This window comes from Struthio camelus, chromosome 2, assembly GCF_040807025.1.
Source record: "Struthio camelus isolate bStrCam1 chromosome 2, bStrCam1.hap1, whole genome shotgun sequence".
In the NCBI taxonomy this organism is placed as follows: Eukaryota; Metazoa; Chordata; class Aves; order Struthioniformes; family Struthionidae; genus Struthio; species Struthio camelus.
The window spans coordinates 135,962,287-135,984,946 of NC_090943.1; the positions used below are offsets into that span (position 1 = coordinate 135,962,287).

The 22,660-nt window shown below is 39.5% G+C and overlaps 1 protein-coding gene across 8 annotated transcripts in view; it reads right to left on the minus strand.

Moving 5' to 3' along the window:
* Nucleotides 1-1,219: 1,219 nt before the first annotated feature.
* FAM110B (family with sequence similarity 110 member B) overlaps nt 1,220-22,660 on the minus strand; it is a 120,899-nt gene continuing 99,458 nt past the window's right edge. For 7 of the 8 annotated variants that reach the window (XM_068932657.1, XM_068932653.1, XM_068932654.1 and 4 more), the window contains 2 exons: nt 17,262-17,320; nt 1,220-4,083 (listed from right to left, as the gene is read on the minus strand). In XM_068932657.1, coding sequence (XP_068788758.1) covers nt 2,669-3,781 — 1,113 coding nt within the window. In that variant the 5' untranslated portion in view covers nt 3,782-4,083; nt 17,262-17,320 and the 3' untranslated portion in view covers nt 1,220-2,668. The other variant, XM_009673529.2, reaches the window with a different exon arrangement.

Here is a 22,660-nt window from a genome sequence, read left to right on the forward strand (position 1 = left end):
CCTCACCAGAGCTGCAAGTACAGTTGACCCTGAAACTCTGGGTCCTGTACAATCTTATTTGCGCCAACACTGTTAACAAGCAGGCAGAGTGGAATTAAGACTCTTGTTTTGCTGTGTCAAAGGTGTTTCTTAAGAGCTTGGGTAAGGAAATGCTCTCTGACTGATAGCTCAAAAGCCTAACCCCCCTTGTGGCATTAAAAGGAAATGAGTTCGATTTCTCAGAACCTACAGCTTCAGAACAAGCCCTCGGAAGCACATTCAGATCACTAGCACATGCTCTATTCTGTTTGCTTCTTGCAAAGACTTCTTTATTAATGTTTTTGGCTGACAAGTTAGAGATAGCACATTTATCATCATTCTTAAAACACTTGAGAGAACAATGGGAATGCATTTTTATTTTGGTTTTAAGTTCTTTATTTCATTGCTGTACAGCTGCATTACACTTGGCTTTAATCCCTTAAAGCATTACTTTCACTGGCAAAATAGTCACTGAACTGAGTAGAACTCACTATTGGAAAAATATGCTTGAAAAAACAGTGTTATGCCAATGCCAACTGAAATCCACGGAGCTTAAAATATGTCACAAACGTGCCCGTAGCTGAAGTACACATCTCCTCATTTTTTGGATCAAACTAAATGTTGAAGTCTTAGGTCATGAAGCCACCTGTAGAAGGCAGAGTATTCCCCTGAAACTGAATGTGTTTTTTTCATACAGAATCATTTGCAAAACAATTACATAAAAGTTGATGTAGGATAATTCCAGAGTCGATGAGTGCATGGCTCTACATGACTTCTAGCCTCTTCTGCATCAGTTGTGGCTATTGGTAAAAAGTTGGGCTACAGGCTCCCTAAAGAAAAGATAGAACCTGACTTTGTAAAACACCTTTAATATTCAAATATATAAATAAGCACTACTGAAGAATAATTTAGAAGACTGCAGTGATTCATTATGAACAGATGCTATAAACGGGAACAGTAACATTGCTAGGTAAAGAAGCAAGCTATTTTAGGAGTCCTGAAAATCTCTTCTAGGTCTTCAGATAGATCATGCTGCTATAGTTACTTTTAAAAAAATTGTTCTGAAGAGCACTTTTAGGAAGAAACCTTTTACTGGAACTATTATTTAACCAAGGCTTTCTACAGCACTAAAACACCCTGCAACTGAGTTCCCGATATAGTTTAAGAATGGGAGGAGTAAAAAATGAACAAAAACCCACCATACCTGCACCAGGAGCTATTTATTAGCATAACACTCTTCCTTTTAAAGATTTCGTAACAACTGAAGTATATACAAAGTCTTACAGCATTTACACAATAAAAAAGTTTCCTATTAGCTGATGAAGTATAAGGTAGTGCTGCAATTTACGTCAAAGCATGTATACAATAATAATGAAGCAGACCACTGTACTTTCAACTTCTCTGCTACCACACCACAACTGCCAGTTGAAATGACAGTTAATTAAACCACTGGGAAGACACAGATTGTCAAAAGATTTGTAACAGGTTGACCTGCAGCACTAACCATGGTAAGGAGAGCAGAAGGGGAAAAAAAAAAAAGCTACATACTGTCATGTTTCTACACTTTCCTAGCGCTGTAACAAACTTTCACAGCCTCAGATATAACATATGCAAGACAACATAATCACAATTTCTCAGATATAGGTCAGCTACTGAGTGTATTTACTTCTGAACAGGAGGCATTATATTGATATGGCTGTGTGTTTCCATTTTTGTTTATGAACTGTTCAAACAGGTCTACAAAAAATCAAAAGACAGCATGGAGTTGGTAGTCATGATGTGTTTGACTAATAAAGGCATTCAATATCAGCTATAGGATTTAATCATTCCTGTCAAAAGTTTAAGACCAGGAATCTTTTGAGTAAAAACCAAACCCACAAAATCCCACACCCAAGATGTTTTCATGTGTTGACTTTGAACTTCTTTAAACCTTTCCAATGGGATAATATAAAACCATTAAAATGCTTACCCCAAACCAAATGCAAGACATTCAGTTTATGAGACGTCAAGCAGATTCACTAGACTACCTCTGCCAGAAAACTGAGGGAGCTTACCTAGAAAATGAAAAATCCTTACTGAATAGTCCCTTACTACAAATAGGGATATATATTTTAACAAAAATGCAGCATTCTTTGCCTTTTAGAAACAGTTTTACATGTGCCATTAATCCACTTTCTGCAAGAGACCAGGCTGCTCTACCTATGTCCAAATCTTATTTTGGCCAATATTACTTTTATTTGCCCCAAGGGATTCTGATTCAACTTAGAAACTAGTAATGTCCGTTGACAGTATCTGTATTAAGACAAAAAGTGACATATAAAATCCACAAGGAACTACATAAATATCAAAGGATTCATATAACCTTTCCATGTAAACACTTTTGATTATACCGAAGCCCTAATTAGATTCTTGTCTTAAACTTTTGGCAGATAATGCGTATGCTCAGCCAGGCTTTGTAGTTAGTTATTGTTCAAGTGGAAGCCAGGTCAGTTCACATGTTGACAGGCATGCAACTTGAAAACATTGCACAACAAGCAACACAAAGAGATTTGAGAAGTGTACAAGACTTCAAGTAGACTTCACAACCCTTCACAACTGAATATTCACAGACAAAGATACAGTCCTTGCTTTTCCTCCCGTGGATGTCCTCTCACACGTGGGACACTTTCTGTGACTCTCTAGCTTGCTTGATGCTATACAACCACTTGATGATTCTGGCATTCCTTTCAATTGCAGAAATGCCGTATGGCACACGGTCATTGGCACTGTCATCATTTCTAAGGTCACTGTTGCTGTCCTGAGACTGTTCACAGTCTGAGCTAATCATGCTTGCGCTGCGAAAGTTGAGGGATATAATATCAGAGTTAGCCCTTGCAAAATTTTCCATCCCAAGGTTTTCAAGCTCTTCAGGATCCAGTCCACAGTAGTTGAAGAATCGTTCAACATCTGCATCAACTCGAAAGTATCTGTCACTTAAATCTGATTTTGATCGCTGCAGGGAGGGTCTTCTACTAACTCCACATCCAGATTCGACTGTCTCAATCTCTGGGGATTTCAGGGTGGCAATGGCAGTGATTTTGGGTTTTGGAGGCAGAGGTGGGGCTGAACTACTGCAGGGTATTGCTTTTAAGGGCTTTGCACTAGTTACTTTCCTAATGTCTGAGGAGCTGTGAGAGACATGCAAGAAAGTCTCTGTCGACTGATCTAGGAGCCTTCTGCTCACGTTGGAGCTGCTCTCCTGAGGGCTGCTGCGGCCCTGCGTGGGGTAAACCTTTAAAGATTCGGCGAACGAGTGCCGGTTCAGTTCCGTCGAATCAGCTCTGTGGGGCGGCCAGTTTCGTGAACTGTGTTTATGACCTGAACCTGAGCTGGAGCCTTCGGAGCTGTTAATGATGTTCTTCAAAATCTCTAGTTTCAGATTTTCCCTCTGGACACCACTCTCAGTCTTTGCATTGTTGTTGAACACTTTCAGGGTGGGGCTCCCCAGCGCTCGCTTGGCTGCAGGACACACCGGTGGCTTTGCCAGCACTGCTGGTTTCACAGGCTCCTGTTTGGCATTGATGACCTCTTGGCTCTTGACGTATTTTGCCTTATCAGCTTCTAGCCTCTCCACTGCACTAAGTCTTTTCGGATTAGGCTCTGCCTGCCTGCGAAAATAGTCGGGTCCTTTGTTCAGGATGCGAAGAGGAACGGCAGACGTGAAAGTGACGGCAGGACTGACGGGCTTCACCATGCTACCTGTCGGTAGTGTTTCTGTAGGCATGTTTGGTGGTCTTTCCCCCGCAGCCGTTTTGGATTCTTCTCTGGGATCTTCTAAATGCACGGTGTAGAAACATGTACATTAAGCACAATGAATAGCAGATGAATCCTGGAGTCTGAGTGTTAGCAGCAGCGCCTCATCTCACAGCTCATTAAATAACACTGCGTTTCTCTTTTAAAGGCAGCCTTTGTGCAAAAAGGCCACCAGACACAAGTCCGTATTAGTCTGCTCTGCTGATTCCTTTCTTCTCGTTGAAGGATGTGGGAGTCTTGACGTTTTCTTTGTGCTCTGCTACAGGCAGCGATCTGAAACGCAAAATAACCAACCACATGTTAGCGTGAGTGTCTGACATCAGAGCTATAGCAACAGCCAAGCCCTGACCCTCTACCGGCGCCGGCCGGGTTACAGCTGCGGGTAGCGCAGAGGAGATGTGCCCTCAGACCTTCACCTACTGCACCCACACCCCTCCCTCCCCACACACTCTTATGCATTTTAAAAGAAATATGTTGCCTATTATTTACAATCCAATTTTGGATTTAACAAAATTATACTCAAAAAGGAAAAAAAAAATCGAGATGCAGCTGTACGTTTCTGGAGGCGGACTGGGAAAGGGAAGCAAAGCATATCAGTTTAGAGGATTATAGCCTTCTCTTTCTTGAAGATCAGTGAAAAGAGCATTTTCAAACTGATATCTACGGCTTTATTAGTTGATTCGTGTACATGTTTCATCTCTAAACCCATCACTCCTTATGGGCAGTATGCCCTGTAAATCTAAGAACTTAAGTGCACTGTCCTTTTCTATTAAATGTTCCAGACAATCAGCTGCTCTAAAAAGCAAAGAGCAATCAGAGACATGTAGCATTTAAAGTGCAATGCATGCAATTCATGATTAGTCTAATATAAATCCATAATTGAAATGTCCCACTATAGCTACACCTTCCAGTTTAAAGTCTGTTTGAAATCACTGAAGTGCTGGTGCTCCAGTAGTAAAGTAAGAATTAAAATGATCACCAGGATTTGGAAAACACAGGAAAAGATGAAACAGTTTGGGAGTACGTAAAACTTGCTGATTAGGCTTGAAATAAAAAAGCCTGTGCTTACATTTACATATAATTGTTCAAGTTTTCCACCAAGCACTAAGACTGAATGAAGTTTTCCTTTATCTAAGTTATCTTAAGATTTTCTCACTTAAGATTGTCACAACAGTCCAAAATCTCATACCACGAATGATGTTGTAAGTGCTTTAACAATTTTTTACGCATGAGGCACTGAAGGGCACTTACCAAGGAATCTACTTTTCAAGCTATGATTTAGCTAATGGATCTAATTTACTTTATTACTGCTCCATTAATCTATGCTGTCCTTTCTAATATCCCATTTCTGCTATTACTGTATTCTTCAGGGAGAGAAAGAAAAGAAGCTGCTACTTCTTCACTCGTCCTAAGGAATACAGAGCAGCATCCCTCTCAGTGACGACCTGCTTTAGAGCATCTTTTAGTGCTGCGTGTGTGCTCACCCATCAATACCCACCTTACTAATATAAGGTGCGCCAATTAGTATAATGCTTGGACCAATTACTTAAGAGGGAGAAAAAAAAAGTACACTTAACCCATAAAAGAATACAACCTCAAGTACTTACTCCCAGAAACACATGAAATACACATCCAATATTCCCTTTAATTCATTCAAGGTCAAAGCAAGCAAATAAAATATATAAATGCTATAATGAGATTATATGAAAAAGCTGAGCTTTCTCCTGAAGGCTTACTGCGACAAGTATTCTTCACATACAAACTAACATATTTAGGTGGGTGATAAACCAGACACACATTCAGCACAACTGAAAGGGAAGTGAAATGTTAATTAAGCTTCCCTTTCAATGTTGCTTTATAAATCCTAGTGCTAACTTCTCAGTAGTTTGACTTCCTGAATTTTAACTAAGTCTTTCTGAAAAAGAAAAAGCTCTCTTTCCTCATTAGAATCAACATATTTATTGGCACTACTATTTCAAAATTAGGGTATCAAATTTCCAAATGTACTGAAGACAGTTCCCACATGCATCTGCACATACACATTTCTATTCTGTACACACAAATCCAATCTTTCCATACTGCCAGGTCAGAGATTAACTGCTAGAGTGCTTGTAAAAATACCTGACTGCTGTGTATATTTAGTATTTATGTGCATAAATCACATATACAAGTACAGTGGCTGTGTCCGGATTAAAAAATGCAAACAACCAAGAAGTAACTTTCTATACCAAATCATCACTTTCACCCAAATGTTAAAAAAAGTGTTCATGACACTTGAATAAGCCACAACTCTCCATTTCCTCCTCTGCCATTGTCATTAAAGGTCAGCGTGGTCCTGCTTCAGAAGACTGCCTGCCAACTCCATTCTCCTCTCGGGGAGCTCCGCGCAGGACTACGGACAGGAACTGTGGGAACCGAAGCATCGGCCACAGCACTGCTTTTGGAAGTCTTTGCCTACCACTTAACCTCCTTGCTCACGACAGTCCTAGCTGATGCCAGGCAACGTTGCTTAGAAGGCTAACCAGCCAGGTCAGCTTCAACATCATACTTAAGAAAAAAGAAAGAAAAAGAAAAAGAAAAAGAAAAAAGAATCCCACCGTGCATACATGTTTATCTGAGAGAACAAGAGTGCTTGTTCACAAGCACATATGCGGCTAAGCTCTAAGCTAAGAGCACTGACTCTGAAGACAGTGGAAATATGCTTTGATTGTCAATAAGCTTTGCATGAGACTCTTAAGGCACAAAGAAAACCCAAGGTCTGACAAGAAGCCAGGGCAGGAACGCCCAGCCAGGCTAGTCCAGTGAGCTTACACAGCGACTGCCAGGTGCTTCCACAGCAAGACGTGGAGGCTTGGTCCTGTGGCGTTGTTGATTGAAGGTAAGGTCCATGCAGCTACAGAAAAGCATGAATGATAGCTTTGCCTGCTGTTTAAATTGTCCTGTTTCACTGCATTCAAATATCATAGGAAAATATCTCAGCTAAAAATGATTAAGCAGATACCATTAGATAAGAAAGTTGGATGAAAAAGAGGAGGATGCATGTAACATGCTAATGAAACAACTGCTGCTGCCGTTGCCAGTGACGACTGTAGCCTAATTCTGCTGTTGCTAGTGTGGAAAGTTAACATAACTCCTGCCAGCTCCTCTGCTGCCCAAGGGCACCTGAAAAGCACCACTGAAACTACAAGAGCCTTGTTCTTCATTAATTTCATTGCTAATGCAAAAGGCTGAGCAGCAGCAGTGCAGTGTAGTCTCAGGAAGACAAACTATGCCATTTAGCACCCAGTTGTGAAAATCATCATTGCAGCAACAGGGGCAGAAATGGCTTTCCTTTGGCTTACATTCCAAAAGAAACTTGTGACTCAGTTACCTGTAGTTTCCATTGTGGATAGCTCTAGTATCAGTTTTGCTCTACAGAAATTCAGTGGCAAATAGGTTTTCTCCACCCACTCCAAGGAAATGTTAAAAATATACTCAGGGACCTAAAGAAGTTCCTTATACTCTGATAATTTCCTCTACATCCACATGTCTATTCCACAGATGTAATTCTTCCATGGACTGGGCTGCATTTTACAGGATTCATTGGGGATTTCCATTATTGCTCTTTCTTACAATAATCACTAGACTTAAGAGATCTAGTATTTAAAAGAAAACAAAAATAAAGACACGCACACATGCAAGCATAGTTCATTTTAATACTATGCCTCTAGTAATAAAAACTTTGCTAAAGGTCTTACTAACTGAGTATCCAGTCATTGTTACAGAACTGCTGAGTAGAATACAAAAATACAAAAAGGGGTAGAATTTTTTTTGTTTTTTTAAAGCTGTATTTTCCGCCAGACGCATTGATTCAGGATTCCTTTGTGATAGAGGCAGAGATCCAAAGCACTTACTCATTCTAGGCATCATACTCCAATCACTGTTAGGTCGGCAATATGTTTGTCAGATATTCACATTAAATAACAGACTCACTATCTGCATGACTTAGGGGAACGCAGTACAGCCTCCAGCAGCAGTAGTTATATAACTAACATAAACTACAAGTGAATTCTATACAAAATATTATTATTGATTTAAAGGCAACACAGCAGAAAGAGATAAACTATGCCAAAACTTTGGAATTACAGTCCATGTATTCCAAATATGCAGGTTTTGGAAATTTAAGAAATATTTATGAACTGGCCACACTAACAAGTATTTATTTCTAGAACTATTAACGCAATATTATTGTACAATATTCAAGTATTTTTTCTCTCATACCTAAAACTCCATTCTAAACACAAAGCGAATGATGCTGACAGTACACCATGCATTTCCCTCCCTGTTTGTGTATTGCCTTACAGGTCCTGCACCTTGACAAAGTTTCAACCAGTGCTTCCTAAAAGCATACTCACAAGAGCACTACGTATTTCAATAATATAAAAGTTATAGCATAGCAACAAAACCCAATAATGAAAATCTGGCTCAGACGAAATTAGTGGCATTTTTGCCCTTGACTTCAGTGGGGCCAGATTCACCCAACAAGTCTGAGCTGAAGCCGATGCTCTTAATACACTCCTCTGAGATAGTGGATGAAAGATTTGTACAGGAGGTAGGATGAAGCACAGTGGATAAATACAATGAAGGCTGACAGCCTTGACTCCGCTGTCCTTGATATTTAAAGGTCCGTGTCAATTTTATTTTCCAGATGGTAAAATATAACTACCACAACCTCAGGATGTACCATAAACATCACATAAATTCAAGCACAAGTAATCAACAAGTGATCTCAATAGGACTCAAAAAAAAATCAAAGTGAAATTGGCATAAGAGCACAGTACACATGAAAAAGATCAGGCTCTGCGAATGACTGGGTACATCTAGAGTTGAAACCACCACTACGAAGACGCTCTGTTAATTGTCTCGATAGAGCCTAAAAATGAGGACTGCGTGGAGAGTGACTTCTACAGTTCTATGCACTAAGATATATTAATTTGCATGATTAAAACACGTATGTCCCTCTGGGGATAATTATCAGTTTAAATCTGACATACAGCTTATTTCACTAAGTTTAAAAATGCAGGCAAAGCCAAAATAAACCAAGCTTAAATTGACATACGATAATCCACAGCCAGAATGGTAGCAATATTACATTTTTGAAACCAATTTTAGATAAACATGTGTACGGATGTAGACAAGGCCTCACATACTAGCTGTCAAGATAAAGCAGGAGGAGATGGAACAATCTCTGGAATCTACCACGACTCAAAATACTAATCAAAGTGCTGGTTTTCAACTGTGCTCACCTTACAGAACAAACCAGTGAACAATAAATGCATGGTAATACTTATTCATGTGGAAGTTTAGGTCTTCAAAAGGTCAAATATGTGACACAGTGACCTAAAACCAGGGTGGCAGAACTGGCTGTAACTGGGAAGTTTCCATCAAGCAGAAAGGTAGCAGCTCTGGCCAAGGCTGCCGCTTTGCATTACTGATGTATTATAACGGAAAACTTAAATGCAAATAACTTCACCTTTGTAAAGGTTTGTGAAGATGAATTGTACAATAGCCTGGTAACAGATACATGCTAACTCTGCTTTGCTCTTACATTGCCCTCAAAGACACCTATTAATCCTGCATGCTAAACATCATTGCAAAGTCTATTAAACTGGTAAGTTTGCACAAGAAAAACTTCTTGCAATATAAAACTTTCCACTATTAAAAACACTGGCCACCATTTAACACTTTCTAGTTCACTCTTTAGGTAAATCTATGAGATTTAAAACAGGATGATGACTTTATCTAAATACAGGGAAGTAGCTTCTGAAAAATCCATTGGTAGAAATGCCTGGAAAGCAGCAAAGCTACTTAGCAGATACACTTATATCTGGCCTCTGTAATGTACGCACGCTTACTGTTTAACGGGAGCCGCACACAGACACCTTTTCAAGTGAAAAATCTTCAGAAAGTATTTTGCTTCTTTTTAGTTATGAAGCCCTGCACTGTTATGTATTCTACCCAATAGCCATAATCTACTCTCAGTAATACTTGCTTCCGGGTAAACACCGTCCTATAGATGGCTCTCCAACATGAAAATTGTGATTTCTTTAGAAAGGGTTAGAGCTCTGCACAAATACTCATGAAAGCTAAGAAATGAAATTTCCTTTTCTTCCAACTAGACAGTCCAAAAAAATTACAAGCCTTCATTTCACTTAGAGAGATATTACATGCTGTGCGTGTAAAAGCAGTAATGGAAATCAATTCTGTTTTCTCTGGATCCTTGTGTTTCTTACAACATATTGTACTCTGTGGAATAATTTCATCTTGTCATTTAAAAAAAAAGTCAGGAAAGGGCTTAAACTAAGGCTTACAACATAACTTTTTGTTATATTTGTAGCTCTAGCTTTTTGTGGCTACTTCTGTCTCAGTGTATATTTTATAAGAATGATTATTTGAACACTCTGCAAAGCTTTGGGAAATATCCTTACCACTCTCATGTCCGCCAGTGCTTACGTTTCCATGTCTATATTACTTCTACTCTTTTAATCCTGTATCTCTCCATACCCATACTCCATACTTCAGTTTATGTCCTCCTCTCTACAACAATATCGTAGTCCTCAGTTTATCCTGTCACCTCCTGAGCATATAAAACTTCCCCAGGATCCTCTCTGCATTTGTATAAATCAATGCAACTCCCCTCTTCATTGACAAGTACTCAGCCCCTGCGCTCTGTAACCTCTCAGAGTTCCTCAGATGTTCAAGCTACCTTCTGCCTGGTTTTCAGCTGCTTCCTCTCTCTTTTCTCAGACGAGCAGAGTTCTTAGTTCTCTGCTCCTTCATCACTTTCTCTTTAAAGAATTTCCCTACTTCGCTATCCCCTTTTTGCAAGAGGCAGTAACTCCTGCTCTGCTCTGGTTAAAGCAGTGGTGCTATCTGGACTACTTGTCTTCTTCCGTCTCCTCCACCAATAGAAGCAGCCAACAACTCAGGTCTCCTTGCCTCTGGCAGCTGTCTTTCAAAGCCATGCTCGGATTCTGCATCCCTGAAAATCATTCATTTCTCTAGCAATAGCATTTTCAACGTGTAACAAAAATAATTAATTGGCCAACTTCGTGACATCCTTACATACCAGGAGAAAACAGGGCCAGGCAGAACAACACAACATTTTCAATTATGAAGCTGAACAAAAATGTTTTATAAGGGACACTATTTATTTTAGTTCACATCTGAATTCTGTGATAATTCCCACCAAGTCCATCTTAAGAGTGAGTCATATTTTAAGATTTTCCCAAATCTTTGAAGATTCCTTATGTAATAACTTCGGTAGAAATCATATGTTAGTGAAAAAGGAAATCAGAATCTTTATTTTCGAAAATGCAGAGGTACACCTACAAAGCACCCTTTTTTTCCTATTTCTACACGGATATGCCCTCTCAATAGTGGGATTTACATAATCCATACATCAGTCACCAATGTGACCACCAGCTGAAAGATGTCTGATACTCTGCCCAGCAGAGAACAAGAAAAGCACAAGTGCCATCAGTAATTAGGCAGCTGGGAAACAGCTCTTTAACTTCTGAAATGTCCCTTGCCAAAAAACTGATTATCATCAACTCAGCTATGGAACATGCATTTTCATTGTAATATTTTTTTAAACAGTTCAGAATTGGCAATTTAACAGTCTGAGGTAAACTAAACATAGTCCGAAATCAGGTAAATGTTTGAAAACTTGTATGAACGCTAAAGACCACAGCGCACTTATCACCAGCTCATCTAAGAGATCAGATTTGTTCTTAATTCATATAATGGAGTTAGCCCTAAAATAGAGATCATCTAAGTTTAACAGTCAGTATAGTAAATAGAAGAATGTCGTCTTCCACTGTAGACACGGAAGTAGCCAGAAAGAATTAAAAAAAAAACAAGAAAACATTTAAATTGATAAAGTGAAAAATATATATTTTCAAAATGAAAGATACTTAATAGATTATGTTAAATGCACAATATGTCTACTAATAAAGCCCCTGAAATCGATGACTTGAGGACCCATGACCAGGGAACATGAGAATGTAGCAGAGAAGGGATGCCCAGGGGAACAGGACCCTTGGACACACTGCACACTCCTGCCACTCAGTAAAGGTGCAGCCCTATTTCTATTAACGGGCATGCACGCAGCTCTGAGCCTGATGACTAATTCCCAAGGGAGCTCTAGAGGAACTAGAGATTTCCTTGCCCGTCTCACTCATTCACAGTGCCTCTTCCTGCATGTATCTTCTCAGCATGCTGTAGGCCCCAAACATGCAGTCAGGCACGATGAGGATGTCACAAGAAAACAGCTTTTCCTCTGCTTGCTTTGGAGAACAGACTAGAAGCAGCCCTCCATGGCAAATGCTCTAAGTACTAGGCTATACGGTATCTGGAGACAGATCCTTCTCCAACACTCCTGTTCAAAGGGTTATGCTTTTTTAAAATGTTTGCAAGCTTCCTTTAAATTAAGGGAAGAATGAAAAAGCCCACATAGGGTACTTGGTTAGGAAAACTAGGTTACTGATGCTGCTCCTGTGTGTTTTAATTTCCAGGAAGTAGAACAGTTTCAACTGAGAAGATTTAGGAAGACCACCCAAGAACGCCCAGTATCCTGCTGACTCAGGTTTTCCCTTAGAAGGTGGAAAACATGCCTCAACTGAGCAGACTGGGGATTTGATCCAGTCTCTCATTTCTCAGAAGAGCGCAGTAATTTCTGATCTCACGGTCAGAAACGGATAGCTGCTGCCATTGCCAGCAGTTCCATTTATGTGGGGGGAAAAAAAGCCAGACTCTGGCAAAAGACTGAAATCTCAAGTTGCTACATTTAGACTATATTTATCGAGAAAGTGTTTTGAACACTGTTTACAATGAGACATATATTAAAGGAACATAATCTCATAACTATAAACAGATTTTATTTAAGAAATAGCAATAAAACCCACAATGAAAATAGCTGCAGCTAGACATCCCTCGTAGTTACCAGCCCTGCAAAACTCCAGAAATGTTCAAGTGCACAAAGACCCAGAGTAAATAAATATAGCCCAGAAAAACAAACCCAATGTATGCTGTGAAAAGCACAAAACATTAAGAGCTATTATAAATGGAAAGAGTACACCAGACTTGAAGTTTCCTTTCCTTTCATAATCAGAGATTTAATTAGTAAGAGAAACTTTTAAAAATTCCTATCTTCAAAATTGTCAACAAAGCTTAATAGCCTTTTCAAAGTTTCTTACCGTTTGTGAAAATACATCTGAAAGAAATAGCGCACAAGTACATGGCCTATTTCTTATGATACTTACCGATTTTTACAAGTAGGAAGCCAAAAAGTCACATAGACTTCTCTTTATCTTAGTTTGACAGCTTACTGTTATTTTATTATATGGGAAATCCTTTTGATAAACTCCACAGACCAACATAACTTAATATAAATAATAAAATATAGTCCAAAAAATAATTTACTGATATTAAGAAACTACAATAAGACTTGTAATAGGTAGTAGTTCAGTTGGCACAATTAAAAAGTAGGCACGCTAAAACCAACCACAGTCCAAAAAAAAAGATAATATTCACCCAGAGTACAAAGTACGTCTAATTGGCGACAATTGAAGACTTTTACACAGAACATGTCACACTTCTGGTTAGCTGTGGGGTGCTGTTTGTCAAACCTTTATGTACTAAACATCTTTTTCTGTAATAGGAGATACTACTGCAGTAACGTTAGGCCTGGCTCCTCAAAAATAGTTTTTATGCTATAATTTTTCTAGGCTAACCAATTCGAAATATCCAAACTGGTAAATATATGAAGTACTCCACATCTATGTTTTCTTAAACAAACACACTACAAAAGTTTTGACTACGTAAGAAGAGACAGATGAAGGCCAATAATCCTCTTTTTTTTTTAAACACAAAATAATTTATAGCAGTGTTCCAGGGCGCTACAACCTTCAGAGCAACTCAGTGAATAGTATCTTTTATTTTTGACTGGCACAGATGTGTTTTTCATAGATAAGAGGACATTCTCGCATGTTACATGATAGCTCATTCCTCTTTTCCCCAGCATCAAGTCTAAAGAATAAGAAATTAATAATAAAAGGAGTGCATATCACTATGTCTTGAAGACATATCTGTATATTTTTAAGATTTCGTTAAACAGATGGTTAAAAATACCAGTTTTGGCTCTGGAACACAACATTAATGCAGTTTAAGTCTTTGGTGTTACTATAAGATGCTACAATCATTATGATACGGCTGTATAACCTAAGACAAATAGCATTTTAGACATGCCTGGCATAATTATATATTTGTGTGTGCAGCTCCTCAGACTCTACTGGATACCATCACTATATTCCAGCTATTAGAAGGTTTCAAGTATATTTTCTACTTAATTTTGCTAAAAATGATTAAAATATGCAGCTAACTCCTTGTTAAGGAGTATCCAAACTTCTTTCTAATATCCGGTTTGACATTCAATGTAACGACTGTTCCCGAAAACGGTGCGTTTAAAAAGTTGCATTTATAAAGTCAGAATGTCTAGACTCCTCATACTAAATGGTTTTCCACTTATCTGAGGACTCTGATGAATTTACGATTATGCTGGTAATTCCCCTTAGCCACAACTTTTCAGAAGCCCGTAAGAATCTGACTACCTTAAAACAAATAAAAGCTGTATTGAGTCAGGACCATGGCACCAGCATATTTAATCAAGTGAAGAGAGAGGCAGTGAAGGGAGGGTTGAGGCGTTCCAGCTCCAAGAAGGAAAAACAAAAGTGTGGGGACAGGCACAAGAAGAGTGAAAAACTGAGATAAGGGCAAGTTCAGGAGAAACGCAGGCATAGGGAAAAGAGCAGAGAGGGAAAGGTGTTGAAATTAGAGAAAGAGGCACCAAAGAGTAGGTCTGGAAGCAGAAAAAGCATACAAGGACAGACAGGGATGAGAGAAAAATGAAGAGATCCTTTAAATACTCCTCCTCATCCTCACCTCTCTCTCAACCCCCACATCACGCCCTGGGGAACAGAGCTGGCGTGAGGGTGCACTGGGGAAGCACACTGCCCGTGAAGTTCCTCCCAAAGCACAGCTTCAGTGTATTTTCAAGAGGAAAAACAAAAAGGGGAGGAAACCCAGTCAACCAGAAACACCTGCCAGTCAAACAAATAGAGGTTTACTGCAGATTCTGCAGTAAATCCGGTTGTTCTTTCTGACGTTGCCTCATCTCACGCTCATTTGCTATTTGCTGCAGTGCTGATACAAGTAAATAGGCTTGCCCTTGGAGAGTCCTGAACCTCGGAATACTCTCAACCCAATCCTCAGAAGTGCCTTAGACTGACTGCATAGACAACTTGCTCAGTTATTTATCTATTTATAGGCCTCCTCTATAGTACCAAGTGACTTCACATCGCCTTCATTTTCATCCTCCTCTCACACTTGTGATACACAGACGTGTTAATAGGTCCCCTCTCTCCTGTCAACAAAACAGAATCTCCAAACAGGGAAATAAACACAGGACTGAATACGATTGCCCAATGTAATGAAGGAAATTTGTTCAAAACCCAGAAACTGGATACAAGTCTCCCGAGCCTGAAGCTACTGCTTTGCCCATCAAATTGTTCCCTCTTTAGAGATGAATATCAACAACCTTTCTAAATAGGTGCATCGAGAGAAACCAAGCTTGAAACTTGAAAAGCTTGAAAGGCCAAGCCCCTTAGCTAGACACATCCCGGAAGACAGCGAACAAGGCTCTGAGCCACACGTGAGGACACCTGGTTACAGCCTTCTCACTTGCCACCACTGGCTGCCTAAAGGGGACCTCTGGCAGCCAGCTCCCCCTCCAGCCACTAGCCCCTGTCACTCACTAGTGCCAACTAATCACTGATCTCCACTCGTTTCTCAATGTTCTCTAACAGCTAATAAAGGCGCGCTGGCTGTGTCACCACAGCCAAGACCAAATGCTGTTTTGATCTCGAATCAGAGATGCGATCTTTCCCGTTTGTAAAACAGGCAATACAACTTCCCTCCCATTACAGCCCTCTTGTAGCATCCGTACGAATGTTAAACATTGAACTGTTTTTCCGAGAAGACAGAAATAAAACCCATACGGCGTGACATCATGAGGGTGAACATATGAAACGTGACTGTGAAATTAGAGTAGGTTAATTTGCAACCACAAAAATTATAGATTAATTACAATACTTTGAATGTTATTGATGTCAATCACTGGCACAGAAAAGACAGTTTTGGTGTCTTTCATTTTATACTAAAACATATTTGGAGTTAAGGTCTGAATTTCCTACAATATTTGGCTCTGAGTCAATTTCAACATTTTGGGAATCGACTTTTACCCTTAAATTAGCCACGTGTACTCTCAAACCTTTTTTTCTTAAAATAAAACAGGAGTGATGATTGCTAATTTAAGACCCCACACAATGCAAATTTACATTCTGGAGCCAAATATGGGGATTGGGAACATATGAACAAGAAATGCCCTGTACCGAATGGAATTAAAACTAACAAATAGTGCGGTCTGTTGCTGATTTGATACATAGTGCATCAGATACCGATTACTGATTTTTTTCTTTGACACAAATATTTAAAGTCTTGTAATTTAAAACTGACAAATAGTGTGTAAAGTGAATTATGCAAACACTATTCAACTATTTACGGACACTCAAACGCTCCATTAACATTTTAACATTTAATAACATACAATCATTGGTACAAAGTGCCACACTCGCATAACTCCTCTCTTTTCCTTCTGCCCTCTTGGGTTTCAGCTGTTTTGCTTTATACTCACGGAGAATGAAGCTACTTGACGTACCACATCCTTTCAATTATTCCTGCTATTGGATTTTTTTCCCTTTTGTTTAGTAGCCTTAATGACGGATAAAAGATTTTAAACTTTTAACACTTGCCACCCGCTCAGACCTTGAAGTCAACTTCAGGGCACGCTGTGGATGGACTCAGAGATATTGAAGCTTTCTTCTGTTTTTGAGACCGTAAGTAGTAACACGATAAATAAGAAAAAACCCTGGAGGCCTAAGGCTAAAAGTCCTTGTCTGGGCTGAAACCCTTCATTTTAAAAATTTACCATGGCTTAATGAACTGAAAGACTGCAAGAAGGCCAAGCACAGACTGGAAATAAAGAAAAACAAACAACAAAAATCCCCCCTGAACTACTGCACTATTTCAAGAGAGGATTCTGCCATGCTGACACATACATCACTATGGGATGGAGGCCAGCAAAAGAAAACTTCCGTCTTTCTTAAACACAACGAACAAACATTCACAGCCAATCAGCCTGCGATTAAATAAATTAGTAAAGGTCAAGAAAGAGTGATTTATTATCAGAACGTACCTCCCAAGACGGCAGACGCAGCCATGGAAAGTCCTTCCGGAATTACCCCTTGTTATTACCAACCCCAGGACAAAGAAACATATTTTCATTCAAGATGTACCTGTAAAAACGCAGTGCCCAGGCTCTGAACGATGGATTATGATGCTTCGAGGAATCCGTCTGAAAGAAAAGATGAAAAAAAAAAAGTAAAGAAGCAGAAATAGGGCAGCCCCACACATTTCAGCGCTGCTGAACAATTCTGCGATGCGAGAGGACATGGAAACCAAGCACCAAGGAGAGCCCCCACCTCTCCGCGGCAGGAGAGACAAGCAGGGCAGCCGGGACAGCCACCAACAATATTTGGAAAGAAAGAGAAAAATGACAAAATCAGCGCGGTTGCTCCCTGGCCGAGCTACGAGCTGTGCAACAGAACTAATGACGAAGACGCGTGGGAAGCCTCCGAACACGCGCTCGCTTATGCTGCAGTCCGTGAGGCGCGAGCCGCAGACGTAACCGTGCGGCGGATGAATGCGTGAACGCAAACAGGGCGAAATTCCTAAGTCATTGACGGAGCACACCAGGAAGTTGCGCATTTTAGTCCATTTTTAGAGATAAACGCTATCAACTACTTTTGTAGTAGTGAACTAAAAAACTGTTTCCATGAAATAGGTTCAGGAAGGCTAGGAATCAGTATCTGCTACCTCAGCAGTATTTGTCAAAGAAATAATAACAACATTCCCATGTCAACGTTACTGCAGCTCAGCTGCTAGTCAATTCTGACATTAAAAAAAAAAATTGCTGGTAACGTTTGCTTTAAATGACCTCCCATATGTGGGGTTAAGTTCAAAGAGTAAAAAGTTTGTGTGCTTAACAAAAAAAAACCCTCCCTGCTGGGAACTACAGATAGCTGGCACAATATTGTCCAAACAACTCCGTTAAAAAGCTTCTTCTACATTTTTATATGGCTATTAGAAATTATTTACTTTTTAGCACCTATTGGAATGAATTATTCATAGAAAAACTATATTATTGAACTGGTGACATAAAATTAATAAAAATATATGAATCTCTATTACTCTACTGTTTTTTTTTTTTTTTAAACAGCCTCTCCTCCTTTTCTTAAGCACTTATTTTAGACGATGCTTTTTTAAACCAAAGTGCTTGGCAGTTACAAAACACTACTGTTCTAGCCAGTTGATAAACATTTCACCTCACATTCTTTCCTTTCTCTCTCCAAAATTATTAGGCAGTACTTCAGACTTAAATCAGTTTTTAAAATCCATACTGAGAAAAATCCAAACTGTTGTACTGCGCGTCACCTGATAAAAATTTTTGTAAATATCTTCACAATACATGAGGCAGGCTGAAAAATCACTCTTGAATATTTAAAAGCTATGAGATTATCTTTCTGTAAATTAAGTAATTATACACATAAAAATTAAGGAAAGACAAATCAGTATATTCAGTCAAGGTGTCCATGGTATAGAGGTGTTTAATTATAGGTTAAAAACAATTATTGATACTTCCAGTTGCATTTTGTTACTGAGTCTATAATGTTCTACGTATATTTTCATTTTCATTTCTGTTATGCACTTTTATCCACTTTTGATTTTCACAGCAGAAACTTTACAGCTTTAGAAGAGTGAGCTGGATTGCATTCTCATTCGTGCGTCAACCATTTATCATGTAAACAAGATTTTCCTCCTACATTAGGGCCCTTCTAAAGCTATACCTGCAAGTAGGCTCAGTACTTATTAGACAGAGGAAAACAGGTACTGGTAGCCAGGACCACTGGGCAGTGTCCTTCAAACACCCTCCCAAACTGCTGCTGACCCTCTCTTCGTCATCATTCTTCCCTCCTTGTCTTTCCTTCAAGATGAGGTCTGAAAACTATACTCCTCCCTTCAGCAATTCAATTCCCAAATTTACATGAAGGAATACAACACTGCAAAGTGCATTTAATTATAAAATTTATTTTAAAATAAGAGCAGATAGACTGGAGCTTGTTTAAAACAAAGTTTTCTTTGTTTTTCCCTACTACAACTGATGTGCATCTCTGCCAGCGTAGTCTGTATCTGCCTCATCTCACGATCTGCTTTGTTTGAGCTATGTGTTCTTGTTTGTTCGTTTTTCTCTCCTCCTGCTAAATCCCTCTCAGCTCCATCCGTCTCCTTTCCAATGCATTACTTCATCCTCTCCGTTTGCGGCTACACAGTCAAATATCTCTAACCACCCCATAAAAAGAATAGTCTATCAGGCATTTAACAGTCAGGGGATTGTATCTATCAGCCAAAGATTGCAATATAAATAAATAAAAGTTGAGACAGTATCCAGCTGAGAGGCCAGTCCTGTTTCACCAATTTGAATGGTCTGAGATTTCTACTATAGTCTATCCTCGTTTGAACTTGAGGATTACGTTCTGTTTCAGTCTCCTTCTAAGACACAGCAAATATCTCTGCAGATACACCACAACTGTTAAAGAAAAATGATCCCGTCTCCTTTCACCGTCTGTTTTTCCTTTCTACTCCAATTCTTCCTAGTTGCTAGGATGAAGCGTGTCTACCGCTGTTTCTCAATCCACCTGTCCAGTTGCTGCTCCTTACCATGAACCCCCACCAGTCACACATTAGCATCCCGTTGACAGGCACACCTTCCACCGAAGCTGAAGGCTGGAGTTTAGTCAGGTTCACAGTTCCTTGCCAGCCCCGGACATCGGCAATGCCAGGACCAGTGTCCAGCAGAGCGGAAAATACATGCAGTCCTAAGGGTGCTGGCGAATGAGGTCTGGCACATCCTTTTGCTATGGCTTAAGAAATTATTGCCCCAAGGCTTAGCACCCTGCCCTGCAACTGGAGCAAAGCTGGCAGAGGAAACACATCAGACTTGTCACTAGAAAGTCCAGCATCTGCTGACAAAGGCAGACTTATTTTTACACGCAGAAAACCGATACAGTGAAGGAAGGATAAAAAAGAATCAAATTTTCTAGCCCTGCTATGAGGCTGGTGACCACCCAGGAGAAGGGCAGAAAAGCCAGGCTGACACAGAAAGATTCACCGATGCAGTATTTTTAAGGAGAGCTCCTGAACACAGACATGCTGCAAGGCCAGGCACCAAAGAGCTTCCATCTCACCACACAAAGATATTTACACTTTTATTTTTAATTGATATAAATATATAAATTCATACACACACACATATATATATGTATCTCTCTACATGTTTTAGTCTAATACTAGTAATTCAAATAGACTTTAAAACTATTCATAGGATAGCAGCTAAACCCAAAAATAGAGTCCTTCAAAATTCTGGCAAGACTAGAACGCTTCCTATCAGTTCCTCAAAACGTAACATATATCATTATTTCAAATAGCGACAGGGATCAACACATTTATGATGTGACTGTCAGTGTGAGCTATATAGCGGAAGATGTCCTTATTTAGTGAACAGCAGTGTATATTATTTCAAGAATGTGTAGCCTGTTGCATCTAAGTGCTACAGTGAGATCATGGTAATAAAAAGTGCAAGTATTGCACTTATATTGGAGTCGTTTTTGTACAGCGGATTGTCATAATTTTCTGGTTCCACCATAAACATACTCCTGCAATTCTCAAGGGTTTCTTGAGAGGAATTGCATTAAACTGAAATTACGAGGAAGGAATAAATCACAGGGGCTTTGTTAAACTTAGATCTAGATCTAGCACAGCAATGAACAAGACAGATATATACACAAAACCCAAACAATTAATGTTCTGTGGAGCTTTTAAGCATATTACTCGTTTCGACCGTTCACGATATGAAACAAAAGACCAACGGCTCCATTTAGTAGCTGTAAAAGGAATGTACAATGACAGACTGTTAATGGATAAGGGTGATGAGTGCATACAGAGTCAGATCATCTCAAGAAATACAGATAAAAAGCACAGAATTGAACTAAGGGTTTTATATAAAATCTATTTCTAATAACTTATGCACACATATTAGCTTCATTATAAATATTCAACCTGCCTCCATGTAGGCAGTTGTGCTGTGTTGCAATGAAGGCTCCCTGAGCTATTTCCAATCAGGAACCACATTTCTAAAAACAAACTTAAACCTTGCACAAGTTTGCTGATCAACACAACATCATAATACTCTCCAGTTGATATGTGTCATGGACAGGACTAACGGCGATGCACCGCCATGCGCAGTATCTTTGAGAGCCCTGATCAACAGCATGCTCACCATGCCTGGCACAGCTCGGGCAGGAGAAAAGAGCCTGGGGAAATCCATGGGCAGACACAATCTGATTTTGTAAGGGTAGAAATGAACATCACCTTAGTTGACAACTGAATATGAAACAAATCTATGTGCCCAAGGCAGAACCACAGGTTCATTTCACTATTGCAAGTGGATGAATTCTTTTAGTAACAAATCTCCTCCAGCACTTTATCAGTCCAACGGCTGAAAGGCAACACTGAAGGGCAGTTGAAACTTCCTGATCAATCCAGCACCTTTAACATAGTAGAGAGGGACCAGGTACGCTACTGTAAATATTTTAAACCTATGAAAAAAGTGTAGCTGTGTGAAAAGTAAGAGAGAATGCAGAATACAGCCCAAATCTCTGTAGGAAGTCTGAGTCAGGAGGGTTCAGAACACTTGTCAGCACAAATAAAGGTATAAAATCCTCCTCTCCTGATTACATTTTTTTTTTAATGAGTAAAAGCGTCATATAAATACTTCGCAAGTTCTAATTACTCACATAGATATAATTCTGATGGTTTTAGAAAACTTCATCCCTCCTGCATGCACTATGCCAGATCAAGGTTTTGGCTCCCTTGCCTATCCATCTGTATCGCCCAGGGCCAATTCCAAGCAACTCACAAGGCCCCTAAATAATGTATGCTTGTCTTCTCCATGAGGTGGAAGGAAGGTAATACAGAAACAAGATGCATCTATTCCACACCTTCTGGGGAATTCGCAGTAAAATACGCAGCCAGCCTTGGCTTGACAAAGTTTATGCGTTTGTGACTAAATCACTACCAAATGACTGGTCTTCAAGAAAGTAGTTGAACTTATTACTGCTGACAACTAATACAGATGAATTTCAGGTTCTTATTAATTCTTTCTTGGACTTCTTCCTGGACTTGGGAGGTCCCTGGTTTCATTTTTCTTGTACGTGTATGATTCAGATGAAAATACAGCTAGGTATATCACCATACACTGAAAGCATTGCATAGTGGGTACTGACAGCTGTGCAGAGTTATGACTCCATTTATTTCTGATTTTAAACAATTCTTAGATTTTTCTCTAACTTAATTAACAAGGATAGGGATAGCAGATCTGTATTACCTCTACAGGAATGACTTTTGCTGGCGTCCACAATATTTTCTTTTACAAACAGAAAGCGGTCGCACAGCACTTCTCTTAAAAATTGGTAAGAAGTGTGATGATGTAGTGCCAAAGACACGGTAGTTGACATCTGTGCAAAAAAGTGATGGATCACTAGATCTTACTTAGTGATGGCCTCAACATGAATCATTA